General features: G+C 42.1%; 2 protein-coding genes across 2 annotated transcripts; both read right to left on the bottom strand.

The window, feature by feature from the left end:
* Window positions 1-737: 737 nt before the first annotated feature.
* On the bottom strand, window positions 738-7,375 carry agxta (alanine--glyoxylate and serine--pyruvate aminotransferase a). The gene is made up of 11 exons (XM_069680400.1): window positions 7,217-7,375; window positions 5,547-5,739; window positions 4,041-4,105; window positions 3,852-3,952; window positions 3,695-3,765; window positions 3,495-3,579; window positions 3,316-3,414; window positions 3,128-3,197; window positions 1,162-1,261; window positions 956-1,080; window positions 738-845 (listed from the first exon to the last, which is right to left on the bottom strand). The coding sequence occupies exons 1-11, from the start codon at window positions 7,373-7,375 to the stop codon at window positions 738-740; spliced, it is 1,176 nt and encodes a 391-aa protein (XP_069536501.1).
* A 1,811-nt stretch (window positions 7,376-9,186) lies between these two features.
* Window positions 9,187-16,380, bottom strand: LOC138607717 (allantoinase, mitochondrial). The gene is made up of 11 exons (XM_069680360.1): window positions 15,317-16,380; window positions 15,067-15,218; window positions 13,838-13,952; window positions 13,596-13,742; window positions 13,436-13,481; window positions 13,091-13,184; window positions 12,812-12,998; window positions 12,583-12,721; window positions 9,943-10,115; window positions 9,821-9,853; window positions 9,187-9,733 (listed from the first exon to the last, which is right to left on the bottom strand). Exons 1-11 carry the CDS (start codon window positions 15,461-15,463, stop codon window positions 9,584-9,586), a joined length of 1,383 nt encoding a protein of 460 aa, XP_069536461.1. The 5' UTR covers window positions 15,464-16,380; the 3' UTR covers window positions 9,187-9,583.
* Window positions 16,381-17,040: the final 660 nt, after the last annotated feature.

Genomic DNA, 17,040 nt, shown 5'->3' with positions numbered 1-17,040 from the left:
TGAAAAACAAATCATATTACTCTGCTGTGATTTACATCAGTTGTGGTGTTAATGTTGAAATTTCTTATATTCATAAAAATCAGTTAAAATTGTTAAACCAGCCATCTAGCTTAAAATCAGCCTGAACTTGCCAATATAGACTAAAGCTGACTAAAATTACACTCAAAGGGCAAGATTCAAACGTCTTTCCAGTATATATTTTCAACCACAGCCCAGTGTGACGTTCATAATACACAAATTGTAATGCATGATCTCTTTTTGAAAGTGCTTTTCTTTTCAAATTGTGACAAATGTATTATTATTCGTCGGCTACAGCTACAACATAGCTTTAACATGTTGATACCAGGTCTGAACGGGGTGTATAGGTTACCAATCATGAGTTGTCTAGCTGTTAAATGAGAACCACATCTTTTCAGCTGAATAATAAGGTTTACAGTGGCTTACCCACTTTGTTTGGCATATCGATCGAAAATAACAGGAAGTCGAAAGTGAGAAGAAAACCATGATGTTAAGACACAATTGGAGTACTATCATGTCAAAACAGTTACCATATGTTCAAAAATAATCTGTAAAGTCTTTCTTTACATACATATTCAAGTCGCGACTAAAAGTTAAAAAAAACAAAAACAACAAGTCAACTACTGAGAATAATAATTTTTTTATTCTTCTTCTCAGTCTCTTCCTTGTGACAGTAGCATCGATTCAGGATTGTCTTTACAGCATGCAACAGCAACATGTTACACTTTGCTTTTATGGCAGTGTTTCAGAGCATCTTTCAGTGCAGCCAGCACCATGTCCACACTGTCCTTGCTGCTGTTACATCCCATGAGTCCCACACGCAGCACCTGAAAAGACCAAAAACATTTGTTGATTTAGTGACACAGGATTAAAGCTACTACTTAGTGTGCTGACATTATAAATTCAGACCTCGGTATATTGGCACATAATCTCTTACCAAGCCAACTGATGGTCCAAGCCCTCCAGAGATCTCTAAATTATGTGTTTTCATGATGTACGTAGTGATCTCTTTCCAGTCATATCCATGAGGAGCGACAATAGTGGTTACTGTCGGCAGTCTTGCTTTCTGAAACAACAATTAAGACCTTGTTTGATACCATAACAGGATATTTTATAAACAAACTTGATGATAGTGATAAGGACTCACCTTTTCTTTGACAAATAGTTTGAGACCCATGCTCTCTAGGCCAGTGTGGAAGTATTCTGCAACTTTTTGATGTCTTTCCCATGAGTTCTCCAGACCCTAAGACAAAGAGAGAGGAAAAACTAAAGGATAGCTGCACATAAATTATGTGCATGTTAATTCATTCAGGGCATGAATCAGCATTATCATGATAATAAGTGTATACAGCCATGCTAACAGCTCACATTGACGATGCAAACATTAGGGCTGTACCCGAATCAGATTTATCGAATCGGATTTGGCCGATCAATACGAAGATTCGACTATTCGTTGATTTTATTTTTTCATATAGCAGTGTTTGGGGGGGGGGGGGTACTCTGATTAAATATATTACAGCCTTAGGCCCTGTGAAAATACAAGGAGCCCCATTCACCTTCATTAGACTTTAAAAAACATCATATGATAAAAATTGTGATGCAAACTTGCAGCGCTGAGAGGGGGAGAGCACGGGCACAGAGGGAGGGAGGGAGCGGGGGATGAAGGTGATGAGGTGATATACAACTTAGTTTGATCATTAAGCCTGATGCTCCTCTACAGCTCTGTGTGAAATATATGAACTACACAGCAGACTGGAGTCTCTGTTAACAGTGACAGACAGACAGACAGAAAGATCCGCGTGATTAACACAGATCCATGTTATTAAACATCTGTGTCTTCCCCGGGCTGTGATTCACAGCACGGTGAGACGTACTTTATACTTTATAGTAACGGAAATATGGACAGATTGCGACATTATTGAGCCAGGTCCAGAGTATGAAAAACACACACAGATCTGTGATCTCTCTTAACCAATATGCCGCATGTCACGGAGAAAAAGAAACAGAAAAGGAAGGCTCGACTGAGGGGTCACAGACAGAGATTCGTCTCGTTGACTTTCAGGGGGCAGCCCTAGCAAACATGCTGATGTAATAGGTGTTATCTGCTACCATCTGCACCATCTTAGTTTAACAAGTGATCAAGCTAACGTTTGCCAATTCTTCTTAAATCTAAAGTACAGCTAGGATATTTTAGTTTGGACCACAGAGGTGGACCAGCCGACATAAAGACAGACAGGACTATCCCATAACAACATGCTGCTTATGCAGTTTTATGCGTATTGAACTCATTTTGGATGCCTAATAGCTCTGTCCCAAAGCAAACTATAATGATTTATTCATTTTTATTTCTTGTTATGACATAGACTGTATAATAAGTGTAAGTCTTGAGCCAATGAAGAAGTGCCTTAAACCTGCATTCTTCTAATGGACAGCAGGGGGCCACTGGTTGCAAGAAGTCAAATTGTATGGAAGCAAAGTATTTATTACCTCAGCTAATATAGTCTAAATCAGTGGTTCTTAACCTTTTAGAGTCGCGACCCCCAAGAGTAATCAAGTTTGTCTTTGCGACCCCCAAACCCCAAAATAGCAACACGCCTGCCTGCAGGTGCACCTGGCTCTTAAAGGGAATGAGAGAGAGAGATGACTCTCTGTCTGCCCAAATCACACCGATGAATAATCCGGTGACTTAAGCTAACCTTTTTATGCCCTTTGCATCATTTTGCTCCCAGATTATGTGCTGCTTAACCAGCAAAAGTTGGTCGGTCACGTACGTCCTAAATCACTTAGCATCGTGCGCTTTAGACCGTGCGCTGCGACGTGTAAATAAGGCCCAAGTACTTTCACAAACACACTAAATTACATCTATTCTAAGGCAAATTATATCACTGTCAAATGTGATGTAATGTAAAAAACCATACCTTAGTCTAAAATGTGTTATTTTATATAAAATATTTCTTCAAAATTATCTCAGGACCCCTTTGGGGTTCACAACCCAAAGGTTGAGAACCACTGGTCTAAATAAATGGTTTCAAGTCTTCTTCAACACAGCATGGTGTTCATTTAGTAATTTATGGCCGCTATCAGTATTTCATCCAAACACATGTCCCACCTCTTCCACAAGGACAGCCAGGCTCTCCCTCAGAGAGTAAAAAGCAGTGACTGGACCTGTGTGGTGATATCTATTGAGAGGAAACGGAAAAGACAGAATGATACTCAGGAAATTGTGCGATAGCAGCAAAAAATGAGATGAAGTCTGAAATGTGATCAGTTCCTGTCTGCATGAAAAACAAGGCTCACACTCTTGAGGGCTTGCCATCACATCCCCAGTAGTTTGCGAGCCAACTCATGTCCAAGGAGAACGACACAGGCTTCGTCCTCCGGTTAAATATTTTTTGGCTGTGGAAAAATTCTTCCTTTAAATACACGTAACACAATATTTTCTAAACTATTAGCTTGCTTGTGTATACATCTCTCACCATGCTCTTTCGCTGAAGGAGATTGGTGCTGTTCCTGGAGGAGCATTCAGAACCTTTTGGGAACCTGTGTACAGGATGTCTATCTCTGCAAATACAAACATCCACAGAAATCTATATTTGGTGAATCATGTAACATGATAATTGGCCTCATCAGCTGCCCCGGAGAGACTGAAAACCTCCCGCAGGTTTTTATACTCAACCTTGCTGGTCCATGTACAGAGGAGCTCCCCCAATTGATGCCACAGAGTCGACGAGAAACAAGCAGTCATACCTGTAGGCACAAATCAAAACATGGGTATTTTCTGATGTTATTTTTGTAACAGGTGGGATGAAAGAGGAGTTAGCCCTTCATCTTACTTATGGCACAGCTGTCCGATACCGTCTAAAGGATGCAAGACTCCTGTAGAGGACTCTCCATGTGCGAGGAAGAACACCGCCGGTCTGTGTTTGGATAAGGCCTGTGATGAGATAACAGTGTGGTCACAAAAACTAAAGCTCGCACAGATTTAATGTGAGTTATTGATAGCTGGAGAGGCAGAGTGATACCTGCTCAATGTCAGCATTAGTGAAGAAGCCACCAGGGGGCGCCACAATGGTGTTCACTCTGGCACCTGTTGGATTGACACAAACATTATATACATGCCCAAGCCAAAAAAAGTCACACACTCTAATATTTCGCTGGACCGCCTTAGCTTTGGTCACAGCACTCATTCGCCGTGGCATTGTTTTGATAAACTTATGCAATGTGACAACATTTATTTCCATCCAGAGTTGCATTCATTTTTCGCCAAGATCTTGTATTGATGATGGAGGAGTCGGGCTGCTGCATCTTCTCCAGCACATGCCAAAGATGCTCAATGGGGTGAAGGTCTGGACTCTGTGGTGGCTGATCCATGTGTGAAAAGGATGGCTCATGCTCCCTGGACCACTCTTTCACAATTTAAGCCTGGTGAATTGTAGCATTGTCGTCTTGGAATATGCCCATGGCATTTTTTGGCTAATAACGTTGCTGAACCTCGACCTGACCAACTGAAGCAACCCCAGATCATAACACTGCCCCCACAGGCGTGTATGGTAGGCACTAGGCATGATGGGTGCATCACTTCATCTGCCTCTCTTCTTACTCTGATGCGCCCATCACTCTGGAACAGGGTAAATCTGGACTTATCAGACCACATGACCTTTTTCCATTGCTCCAGAGTCCAATCTTTACGCTCCCTAGCGAATTGAAGCCTTTTTTCCCAGTTAGCTTCACTGATGAGTGGTTTTCTTAAAGGATAACTTCGGGATTTTTTAACCTAGACCCTATTTTCCCATGTGTTTGTGTGTAAGTGACTAGTGGAGACAACGATTATTAAAATCGATCCAGTATTCAGGGAGGGAGCACCGGCCAACAGCCGCGAAATGAGATACAATGTAACTAAATGGGGCACCGCGCATACGCCAATATACAGCCACTAAAAGCGCCTGACAGGCTCAGATGGTTATAATAAGTGTCTGACAACACTGTGGCAGCCATGCTATTTTACCTTATGCTTTCTGTTGTTGTCTGTAACCAAGTCTGGCTCACGGGGGAAGTCTCGCGCTGAAATCTCGCTCGCAAGTTGTTGCAGGAAGAAGGAGAGAGGAGTGAGAGAAGACGAAGAGGGAGAAGTACCGTTTGTTGTGTTGGAGTACAGAAAGCGTTGCTCAGTGCTATCTCAAAGATTGTCATGGCTGAAAATTTCACCCTTCTGAAACAGAGTCACATCTTCTCCATAACCACAGGACATGTCTTCCGACATGGTTGTTTAAGAAATGAGAAGCTACCCACTGCATCAGTTAGGGTTAAATAACTTGTCTAGACCAAATGTGTTTTAATCCGCAGCTGAAAACAGTCCCAAAGAAAAACAATGTTTACGCCTGTTCCTGGTACTTATGATCCATTTTTAAAGATTAACATCTTCAGTAGAAACCAGTTGACAGCTTGACGGCTTAGTATTGATGTTTTATATTGGTTTTGATCCTTTCACAGTATGTGTTAACAAAGTGAGACAGTACTATGGTTCTTACCTATCCTGCCAGCCATCTCTGCAGCTCTCTCTCCCCATATGCCGTTGACTGCAGACAGCACGCTCTCTCCGGACTCCACTGAGTTGAAGATGGCACACTCCATCGCGGTGTGTCCAGTGCCGCTCACAGCTAAAGTCATGCTGTTCTGAGTCTGAAACATGTACTGGGTTCCACTTTTGATGTCGCTCATTATCTGAAATGTACAATGAGAAAATGTTGGTTAAAAAAGTAGTTGAGTTGGAGATACATTTCCTTGCCCTCAGTGTGTGGCAGACTTTTAATCTGCAACCAGTTATAAGCTAACTCAGGGTGTAGGTGTTTATTCATTGTTGTTGGGGACACATGCAGTGTGAGATCTGAGGGTCCGCCCCCAGGACAGTTAAAAAACTATACTTTCTGCATTGTGGGGACATTTTCACATCAAAATAAAGACTTAAGATAGTCTCATTTTTTGGAGAACCGATGAGCAAAAAAACAGTTCAAAAACTATTCATTCATCTAAACAAGAATGGGTAACGATTCTCCTTTAAGTAATTGTAAAGCACATATGCCAAACATTCCCTGGTTCCTGATTCTTAGATGGGTCTTTTTACTGCTCCCTGACTCCTGTATGATCAAAGTAAAATGGATGCCTTTAGGTTCTGGGCATTCATTGATGTAATGTAATCTCTTGCCCCGAGCCCTATAACCTTAACCATCATACATAAAGCCCTAACCCTAAATTCATTCTAACCTTAAACTTAAAACCAGGTCTTAACACTCAAAGGTCCTCTGAGGTGTTGAAGTCAATCCAAAAAGTCCTCACAATGCAAAGATGTTCCTGCTACGATGGTACAAAGGTACTTTAGAAGAGACCAAAAGGTGACAAATACTTTTCCATGTGTATCAAGTGATATTGGACCCTTAACATTTCAACCATGATCAAGATGGCACATCTGTTCTTCCTAAGGGGGCTACATGAAGTCCTTCTGTCTCCTCAGATTTTGGTAGACCTCCTCTGCCGCACAATCGAGGGCATCTTTACCAACTGCACTAGAGTATGGTTTGGCAACTGCTCTGGCTCGGACGTCACTGAAACTGCCCATGCAACATCCCCTTCCTGCCATTGAGTTTGTCCAGCACGACTGTAAGTAGATGGCATCTCTCACGCCTGATACAAAACTGTTTGCTGTCCTCGCCTTTAAGAGGACTTATCTTTCCTTAGCGTGAGTCCCAGACGAATCTACAAGCTCACATTTCTCGTGAAGATGTTTTTGGTCCCCCTCCCATTCAGGAGGATTTCCATCCGCCATGATTTAGGTCAGGCCAATCACAACCACTCCAACAAGGGGTGCTCAGTGATCGTCAGTGATTTTTAAGCTTGACAATATTTTATGTCACCTATAATTGGTAAGTGTTGGCTGCTAATCATGTCACGCCAAACGCCTGTGTTGTATGTTTAATTAGACTGGATGCTGTATGAATTAGATGTTTGAACTAGCTACCTAGCCTATAAGCCAAACACTACATTCAAATATAGTAGAATAAAGTACAGACAGAAGTAATGTCAAATATTTCAGAAATAGTAGATGCTACATAGATACATTTCATCCAACCCTCCATTATAATATAGACAGTGTAAATATTATATCATTAGCTTTACATCATGTGTTAAACCTGTGGAGTTGTACCTCAAATATCTCTGGATGCATGTGTCCAATGACAGGATTGGCCCCGGCCTCCAGGATCCTTGCAGGAACGTTTGAAGGACCCGGTCCAAACATGTGACGGTGAGGAACCGTCAGAGGCTTCTTCAGGCATTCTGGTGGAGGTACCGAGACGGACGACATGTTCCCAGCTGTGTGACAAAGAAAGAGAAGAGAAAGCACAAAAAAAGTGGAGCAGGTGAAGCAAAGCGTCAGCAGGGCCGTCCCCTCTGTCTGACCAGTGAGCTCCTCAGGTCAGGACTGTGTCACAACATTTTCTGCTTTTATCTCTGTCTGCTTCTGTCAACACTTGCTGCTCTCTGTGCCCAGTGAGCTCAGGGAGTTTGATATTGTCCCATTTTTAAAGATAAGGACGTCAGTCAACATGTCATCAAATGTTAATGATTGTCTACAAACTCCAGAACATTAGGGTTAACTATTACACTGCTGCGCCTCTGAGCCAGTAACAATCAAAACATTCATCTACAGTGTTTTCCACAACTTTATGAGTGGATGCTCTTATTAGCCTACACTTTAAAACAACTATCTATTCTGCTAGATGAGGTTTATAGGCTTTGTAGTTTTCACTTAAAAATCTGGACAGTGTAACAGATTTAAGGGAATGAAAAATATGACATTTTACACGTGGGGTTGCTGAAAATAAGAGAATAAAGCTTTTACAATAAGTCCAATGTCATGATTTGAACTTTACTTCCTCTCTGAGGGGGGTTTTATACTTTATACTTAGAGCAATATTTTGTGTGATAATGTAAGCTCCATTAAAAGTCAGTTTGTAGGAAAATGGTACAAAATTCCTTGCCAAAACCAAAATTAGAGACACATTGTGAAGTCCTGAAAAACAATAGTATTGACCTTTATCGTATGTTACATCACTCTGTTTTAGAAGGCACTGATAGACTTTTTAAAATAATTTTCTCTAGCTATTAGGTCTGCACATTCAGGACATTTTGCAAAAACAGATTGCCTGGCATGTGTGATGTGGGAAAAGTGGAAAGTGAGGCCTATTGTCTGTTGTATTCATTCATTGTATTAATTGTGAATTTCTTGACTCTCATTTTGAATTCCTGTAACTTCACAGCTCTGTATCCTCATACTCCGATCACTTCCCTTCATTACTGCCCAGCTCTCTCCCTGAGACTGTTTTAAAGAATGTTTCCTGAAAGATTATTGGTAGAATCTGCCCTTTAGTCAACTCTTACAATTTAGAAAACCCCTGACACATTTAAAAAGACAATGGTGAGTAGAATTAGATATAGAATAGAAATGTCATTAAAGCTCCTGTGAGGAACTTTCAGTTTGTGTTGATTTTGGCGCCCCCTGTGGACAAAGCCATACCTCTTATCTCTTTGCTGATTTTGTCCTGTACATGCGTAAGTGGTGGTTTTTAACAAAAAATCTCATCCTTTTTTCTTTAACAGTCATATGAGTCACTCACTTTAAATTTTTGCCCTGGAAAATGTAAACAAAGGCAGCGTGCTGTAAATCACTTCGTCTGACACCTAACCCCCCCCCCCCCCCCCCCGTCAGCAGTTTCAGGCATTAAAAATAACTATATAGAAATATTCAGTCTTGTCGCTGGTGGTCTGGTTTGCTTTTGTAGGTCATATAGAGTAATCAGAATTAATTCTTGTCTTGTCTGTTTCATAGACAAGACAAGATACACTTACAGTATCTCTAAACTGTTTAAAACATAAAACTTTTTTTTTTTTTTTAAATCAGGAGACAGGAAATATTGGGAGAAGAGCGTGCGGGATGACATGCAGCAAAGGGCCAAGGGTGGGAGCTGAGGCCCGTAGCCTCTGCGTATGAGGCGCCTGCTCTACCCACTGAGCCAAACCAGCGACCCTGCTTGAAAATGTTCGATACATCCTGGCTCTTGTAAGCAAACAAAGCAGAGGAACTGATGAATGAATACATTACAAAAAAAACCGTATTCACTGTTTTATTAAATGTTTGTTTTTATCACATTTGCAAAGACAGACACATCTCCTCACTCGCTCTCTTTGTAATAAACTGCAACAAACCTATTGCTTTAGAAGTTTAAGCCGCTCTGATCGACTAGAAATAGGCTATTATAAGCTTTTGTCCAATCCAAAGAAATCCAGTTTCTGACACTGTTACAAGCTATAAAAAGTATTAACTGTCTGTTAAACCAGCAACAGTTCTCAGTTGATTTAAAAAAGATTTAATGTGATAAGTTTAGATAATAAAATATGATTAAAAGCATGTATGTGGTGTGAGAGAAATGAAGAAAACAACATGGTGCACTCTCTAATACAACACCATCACTCAGAGTTATTGCAGTTTATTGCAGCTTGTTGTTATTACTCTTCACAGCTGGGCTTGGTTTGTCCTCTGAGGGAGGAGGAGATGCTTCCCCAGAGGCTCGGGGCAGAAGGAGCCGTCTCTGTACACCAGACGCCCCCTGACGATGGTCGCACACACCACGCCCTGCAGTGTGACGCCGAGGTATGGAGTTAGCTGCACACACACACACACAAGATCATAAGCTCAGGCATACAAAAAAGTTCTCTTTGCATCTTATTATTTGTTGGTTTCATGTGTTACCTTGTTTTTATGATGCACGTTTGCTTCTTGAATCTGTGAAGCAGACAGAAAAGGTTTTCTTTGTCAGAAAAAGTGTAAATAAAAAGGGGTGTTTATTGATTTGATAGATTCCTCAAACAAACTTTAAATTCTCGCTCGGGGTCCCATATGACCAGGTCAGCGTCATAGCCGGGGGCGAGGCTGCCCTTCTGGTTATCAAGACAACACAGCTGGGACGTCTTCCGGCTGAGGAGTCGCACCACGTCACTCAGCTGAAAGCCTCTCTTACTGGCTGAACTCCAGAACAGAGGCAGACCTGCAAAGGGTTAAAACCAGTCTGACACCATCAAACATTTATGAAGCGTTTCTCTCCTGCATGCATTAATTCTTTCATAAATGCACGCTCACATCAGAGAGTCATGATCCTACTAGGTGAAACATTGGGGATAAGTGTCAGAGTCTGTCTGCTGTCAGACTTTGACCACACTCTCTCTGTCTCTGTGACTGAACAGTAAATGATTGTTCTGGCACTCTGCTTCTGTTTACCTCCGGGTGAACTTTGCCCAGTGTTAATGATTGTCAGAGGGATTAAGGTTGGGAGGAGGGAGCAACTAATCCGCCGTTAAAACAAAATCTGCATAAAAATTCCCTCCAATGTTGCACTGGCCAGGTTTGAAGTTGAGACTTTTAAGAGAGCGTCTCCTCCAGCTGAACACGAGAAAGGATTTGTCATGTGAAGACAAATCCTGGAGCTGCGTCTTAGAGTCTCTCTGACAGCAGCCATGGAAAATGTGTGGGGATGCTGGTGCATTTTTTATTTTATTTTATTTTTTGGCTTTTCCTTTATTATATAGGACAGCTGAAGAGAGACAGGACATGTGGGGAGGAGAGAGTGGGGGACAACATGCACCAAATGATCAACAGACCGGGAGTTGAACCTGCGATCAGTGCATCGAACGACTGTAGCTTCTGTACATGTGGCGCCTGCTCTGCCAACTGAGCTAAACCAGCTGATTTGTTGATTTGAAACAAAAAGCCAGCCTGCATATTGAGATAATAAAACAATCGTTAGAATATAAATTCACAAACATAACCTCAGTGTTAAGCGGTTTGTAAGTGTTACCCGTCATCGTGAGTTCACTGATGTTTCTCAAATTGCTCTCCAGTTAAATTAATCATTCAGTGAATTTAACCTTATCGCCACTTTTAATGAACATAGGACTCTAAAAAATGAACACACGATAACGTCACATCATCATATACGCCTCTTGGTTAGCTAAGGTACCATATAAAAAGGCTGAATTACTGCTCCAACAGGATTTCTTTCGCCATGTTTTTTGTGAATGTCCAGTCAATGTTAAAACATGCAGTTAATTTAAGCAATACATTCTCAATGTGCGCCTGTCACACTGCACTTTCCAGACGGAAACTCCGGACCACGTTGTAGCAGATCATATCGATTTATTCTGAGATCAGGCTTTTTACAGCATGCATCAAACAAACAATCTAATGAAGAGCTCCTCACGGAGACATCCCCCTGACTGACTTCTCCAGCCCTAGGCACTGGAGAGGAACCCCTTCTGACTGAAATTCACCTCCCTTTAACTCTTTCCCACAGGTGCCACTAATTACCCCCACACACCGGTAAACACTTCCCCACTGATCGGCAGATCCACATTCTCACCTTATCTACACAAAATCAATCCCCCTTTACATACTGTAACTTAATGAGTGCTATAGAAATGTTAGAAATGATAGAAATGTAATGATAAATCAACGTTATTAACAGGAAAAGAGTGAAAAAATTAATACATTGATTGGCCAGTCCCAAAATAAATTACAGTATTAACTAAAAATTCCCAAACCTCCCACCTACAAACCACTTTGCTCAGTAGGTGTATGCATGTATGTGTGTGTGGGTGTGCGTGTAAGTGTAAGTACTAGACAGACAGGGCTCCCTTCACAGCGCCATTCTGAGAGAATAAGCTGTTTCCCTGCTGGCAGCGCCTTCTACAGACGCAGCAAGCATTTAGCACGCACAGCCGCAGCCCTGTTACCCTGCTTTTTGGTGGTATACTCAGCTCCAAAATACATGTCTGACTATCAACTTTGCTAAAACACTGTTATGATGTATTCTCGTCCAAAACATCTTTTGCATTCATGTCTTAGGGACGCAATTTTTGCTGTTTGAAGCAGAGTGTTGTAGCTAGTTTGTAATACAAGCGAATGTAGAGACTACAAACTATGACCTTTCAAGCCATCAACTTAGTCAAATAACGGAGCTTGTAACAGAAGAACTTATTTTCAACCTCTATCTATCAGAGTTAGGTTTATAGAATTAAAAATGCCTGCAGCTGTTACAGATAGTTGGTAGCCTGCAAAATACTTGAGACTGTTGTAGCTTAGAGTAGTAGTAACTGCCTTTGCTTGTTTTCCATAATTGCTACAAACAGTGAAAATGGCATCATAAAAGATGAGTGCAGAAGATGTTATGGACTAGGCTGCAGTTTAGAGTGTTTTGGCTGACTCATATTCAGTTGTGTTTATCAGAGTCGGAGTAAGTGGCCTCAGAAATACAGAGTAGTGAGGAAGAGGCTGCTGCTTGCATGCAATGCATTCTGGTACATGTAGGCCCTGCTGGTAAGGCTCTGCAAGCAGGAGAACTTGGCTGTCTCTGTCAGTATAGCACACACTGAAGAACTTATTGCTTCAACTGACTGCATTTACTTACAACAATGATTGGACAGCCACATCAAGTATGTTTGTCACTGGTCTGTAGTTACCAAATTGTAGAGAAGAGATTCCTCCCCAGGCCTGAGTGAAGTCTCCGCTCTCCAGTTTCTTCAGATCGGGGGTGCAGGGGGAATGATCGGACACCACCATGTCAATGTGCCCAGCCTTCAGAGCAGACCATAACTGTTCCTGTGGGAACAGAATCAATTAAAAAAGCAATCAAATGATCATAAAGCAAACTGAAAATAGTGAGTCTGCTGTACAACCTTTCCTCTTTACCTGGTTAATAGCTCCTCTGATGGGGGGACAGCACTTGAACTGTGTGGCCCCTGCAGGTATATTCTCTGCACACAGGCTGAGGTAGTGGTGGGTGGTCTCCACAGTCAGGGGGGCTCCGGCCTGTCGAGCTTCCTCGATCAGTTTAAGTGGTTTTGCTGAGGACAAGTGGACTATATGACACCGCACCCTGCAGCAGAGAGAGTAAGTCAACAACCAAATAACACTGACAATAATCCACTCTGATATTATGGTTATTTGTTATCATGCTGATGCACTAACTGGTACTGGAGGCAGAGTTCTGTGACCGTTCGAATTGCCTCTTCTTCCATGACGTCTGGTCTGGACTGCAGGAAGGTGGAGTACTGACAGGGGTCTAACATGGGAGGGGGTGTAGGCAGGGGTGAGGAACATATCAGCATTTTTATTGTAAAACAAATATTAAACAATCATTAGCCTTGGCCTGAAAGTGTCATATTGTTTGTACAAACCAGAGCAGGGCATAATATAAAGATGATACCAACCCTGTGTTGCTTAATATTTGTCCTAAAAGTTGACAAATACAATTTAAAAATGTTAAATACAAGTTTATTACTAACTTATAACAACATGTAAAACTTTATTTACCTCCGTTCTCCTCTGCTGTTGGCTGAACTTCCCTCTCTGCATGAAACTAAAGGAGACAAAGCAAAGACAAAGATATTTCAGTCACATTACTGTTCTGAATTTAATTATGTGGCTTTGATAACCACAGTTGTTATGAAAGATGCTGCAGTTGTTTAGTTACCAGCAGGACACTTCCTGTTCCTTGCAGCTGCTTCATGGCTGAGTGTAGATCACCGTCAGTCACATGGGGGAACTCGTCCACCCCGCTGTGGATGAGGAAACACTTGAATCCAGCCACTCCAGCCTGGATCATCGGACGAAGCTCTAGCTATAAGGAGACATTGTTTTTTCCTGTTTGCTCGGTCAATACTAAGAACAGTCTGATGGTCCGGTGATTATTTTGGCCAAGCTGTTCCTCTGTACCTGATTTCCAGGAATGACACCTCCCCAGAAGGCTGTGTCCACAAAACACTGCCCGGTCGCCTCCTGCAGCTTCTCCCGAAAATTACCAAGTGTGGTGGTTGGAGGGATGCTGTTTCTGTGGGAATTTAACCAAAGGAAATAAAAAAGCTGCTGTCAATTTAAATCTGTTGCATACTTTTTACTTTGCATTCCTCAGCCTTATTCATCAAAAGCATCTTGAGGTTAAATGACCTCAGTCTTACTGTAGCTCTAAGGGCTGCTGTTAGCCTTTAAAAACTTGCCGGCATGTTCTTGGGGGAAATTCTGCAATTTTTCAAGTACAAGAAACATTCATATAAGGAATAAGACAAAATATATTAAACTGTACTGGACCACTAACTTAAACACAATGGTGATTGAGCTAGTTAGTGACGCGTTTTCCATCAGCCAGCAGTGGTTGGTCTGCCAGAGAGGGTAGGCGGAGCTAAGAGGCTGCTTTTCCGCTCTCTGCAAGTGTTGCGAGTAAACAGTAATCTACTATGGCTGAACAAACAAAGAAAAGATGGATGACTACAGACACAATTTCAAAAATAAGTGAAAATCCAAAGAAAAAGAAACAAACTTGATGCTCAGATGAAGCAAACAGTCTAAAAAGGAAAGCGACCGTCAGCCAGGAAAATCAAGAGTTACAACCGTAACAAAGGGAGCCAACCGCGGACGTCACACATGCAACACTGTCTGGATATCTGGGAAGTGTGCTCCAAATACCGCATATAGCCATCGGTGCCTCCAAAGAGAACGAAACTGAGATCTTCGAGATTATAACTTTAATGTCAGCTCAGGGGCAGCTGTGGCTCAGTGGGAGAGTTGGTCTCTCAGTTGGAAGGTTGATGGTTTGATCCCTGACTGCTTCAGTCTATAGTACTTGGGCAAGACACTGAACCCCAAAAACCCCAAATTGCTCACATCAGGTATGCATGTACATAAATCCTGACTGGAGATTGGCCCTGTAGCCTTTGCCGTCAGTGTGTGAATGTGTGTGTGTAAAAGGTTGAATTTGACAGTAGTGTTAAAGCTCTTTGAGTGGTCTGAGGACTAGAACAGCGCTATATGAGTGCAGTCCATTTACCATTACTATTCCTTGCATGTACTTCTGTGTTGTATCATCATTCTTAATTTGTACTCGACCTTGCATGATCAGACAGCAGTCACTGATTGATTTATGAGAGGGGTGGGAGTGTCCAACTTACAGCGGCATGTCCACGATCGTTGTCACCCCCCCTGCTGCTGCAGCCCTGGTGGCGGTCCAGAAACCCTCCCAGGAGGTGCGGCCCGGTTCATTCACATGGACATGACTGTCTACAATGCCGGGCATCACCACACTGTCTCCCACATCATACACCTGCAGGCACAGGTGGGTCACACAAAGGATATCACTATTATTAAGTGTTAATTGGAGGGTTAAATCCATGCATTTGACCTGAATCTCAGCCAGCTTACCTCACAGGCAGCATCCACAGAGAAGTCCCTGTCCGAGAGGATCTGACAGACTTTCCCATCATTTATTACAATGACAGCAGGCCGGACTTCATCACCAACCAGCACCCTGTTACTCCTCACAGCTCTGACCGCTGATCCCAGCTCCATGTCTGTCTTTTATGAGAGTACAATGCACTCTCCTATCTCTGCTGTTACACTTTGGGTATGATCTTTGCAGCTCAGTGGCCTACTGCTGAGGTACTGCCCCCTTCTAGACGGGTCAAAAGATCAGCAGTTGTTGACTTTTCTTGTCCGTGTAACACGCTTGTTTTAGATGCAACCTTGGAAAGACTGGGACACTTGCTAAAAATGTTTTATTATTATGTATGGAGACTGTTTAGAGGTGGAAGAGAGGTTTTGTTTTGCATGTTATGTTAGAAGCTTTTAAAGTTGGAAGCTTTTTGAGGCTTAATCTTGCTTCTGAATGTTTGTTGTGGTGTTATTTTATATCTGGAGAATAAGGGTGAAGGGTGAAGGCGTCTCTGCAGCAGCACAGCACTTGAGTTTAATGCTGATTTGTGACATGTTACCGTTATCAAAAAACTGCAGCTTCAATGATCTGGATGTTGCGTTGTGTTAGATAGCTTTATTAGTTGTGAGTAGCTCCTCTTTCCTGCTGTGCATTTTGTTGTGGATCAATAGTGTCTACAAGGGATGCACGATATTATTGGCACGTTATCGGCATCAGCAGATATGTCATATTTCTGCCGATATTTTCCGCAGATGAAACAAAGCTTTAATTCTGCCTTAATGCTCGATGATACCCTAAAAAAGCTTGACGTAATGCTACGACATTAACCTGGCTCGAGTGTGTGCGTGCACGGCCTGCAGCGCCCCTCTTCCGTCAAGCGTGAAGAAGGGTGCAGGATGTCTGACAGTTTTTTCAAAGTTTTCGAAACGGACAGCAAGGTTGTGCTGAGCATCGGTCATACGGGGAGAGGCCAAATCTCATTCATTCAACACTACAAATTTAATCGCCCATCTCAAGAATCTGCCAGTGGGCCACGACAATAAGAGTACGCACGGTATCAATTCCACTACAGGGGAGACTTGATGTTTTTTGCAATTAGGTGGAAAAAAACATGTATCTAATATATCGAAATCTGCAATCAATAAAAAGGGTTGGCAAATATTGTGTATCCCTAGTGTCTACGTAACAGTTAAAATAAAAGCAAAGTCTGATGGCATCTTTAAACATATTTTTGTCCACGTTCTCATCTTCATCACTCGGGTTTGGCATCTCACTATATACTGATCAGCCACAACATTATGACTGTAACGAATCACTCTAAACGAGGAAACCTGATCTAAACAAAGTAACAAGAAAAAGTCAATCAAAAGAGCGCAAAAACTAAATCTTTTCTGAACGAAACTCACAATTCTTGCGTGGAACTTGAAACAGGAACGAGGACATAGAGATAAGTATGAACTTGCACAGGACAAAGGGAGACGCCTCTATTTAAACATGAGGAAGGGGATCACAGGTGAAAATGATTAGGGAGGGGCCAGACAATCACCAGACGTGGGAAACACAGGGGCAGGAAGTAAAGCAGTCTGAAACGAGAGGGAACAGGGTTACTTCAAAATAAAACAGGAAATGACAAAACATGAAAAAACGAGACAAAAATGGTAGCTTAACTGAATAAAAATGACGAGACATGACAATGACCACCTGCCTAATATTG

This window comes from Semicossyphus pulcher, unplaced genomic scaffold, assembly GCF_022749685.1.
Source record: "Semicossyphus pulcher isolate SPU_LCO1_2020_fin unplaced genomic scaffold, fSemPul1.0.p SCAF_4, whole genome shotgun sequence".
Lineage (NCBI taxonomy): Eukaryota > Metazoa > Chordata > Actinopteri > Labriformes > Labridae > Semicossyphus > Semicossyphus pulcher.
Note: the sequence above shows the minus strand (reverse complement) of the source record. Positions and strands in the feature narration are given on the sequence as shown.

What these genes read in the sequence shown, in the direction of transcription:
- LOC138607717 (XM_069680360.1), bottom strand. Translation starts at nt 15,463, where the DNA reads ATGGAGCTGGGATCAGCGGTCAGAGCTGTGAGGAGTAACAGGGTGCTG. An exon ending in ACGATCGTGGACATGCCGCT is followed by an intron (nt 13,953 to 15,066) that starts GTAAGTTGGACA and finishes AAATTCCCACAG; the next exon opens with AAACAGCATCCCTCCAACCA. An exon ending in ACCCCGAGCGAGAATTTAAA is followed by an intron (nt 9,854 to 9,942) that starts GTTTGTTTGAGG and finishes TCTGCTTCACAG; the next exon opens with ATTCAAGAAGCAAACGTGCA.
- agxta (XM_069680400.1), bottom strand. Translation starts at nt 7,375, where the DNA reads ATGTCGTCCGTCTCGGTACCTCCACCAGAATGCCTGAAGAAGCCTCTG. An exon ending in CTAATGCTGACATTGAGCAG is followed by an intron (nt 3,953 to 4,040) that starts GTATCACTCTGC and finishes ATCTCATCACAG; the next exon opens with GCCTTATCCAAACACAGACC. An exon ending in ATTTGTCAAAGAAAAGGTGA is followed by an intron (nt 1,081 to 1,161) that starts GTCCTTATCACT and finishes TGTTTCAGAAAG; the next exon opens with CAAGACTGCCGACAGTAACC.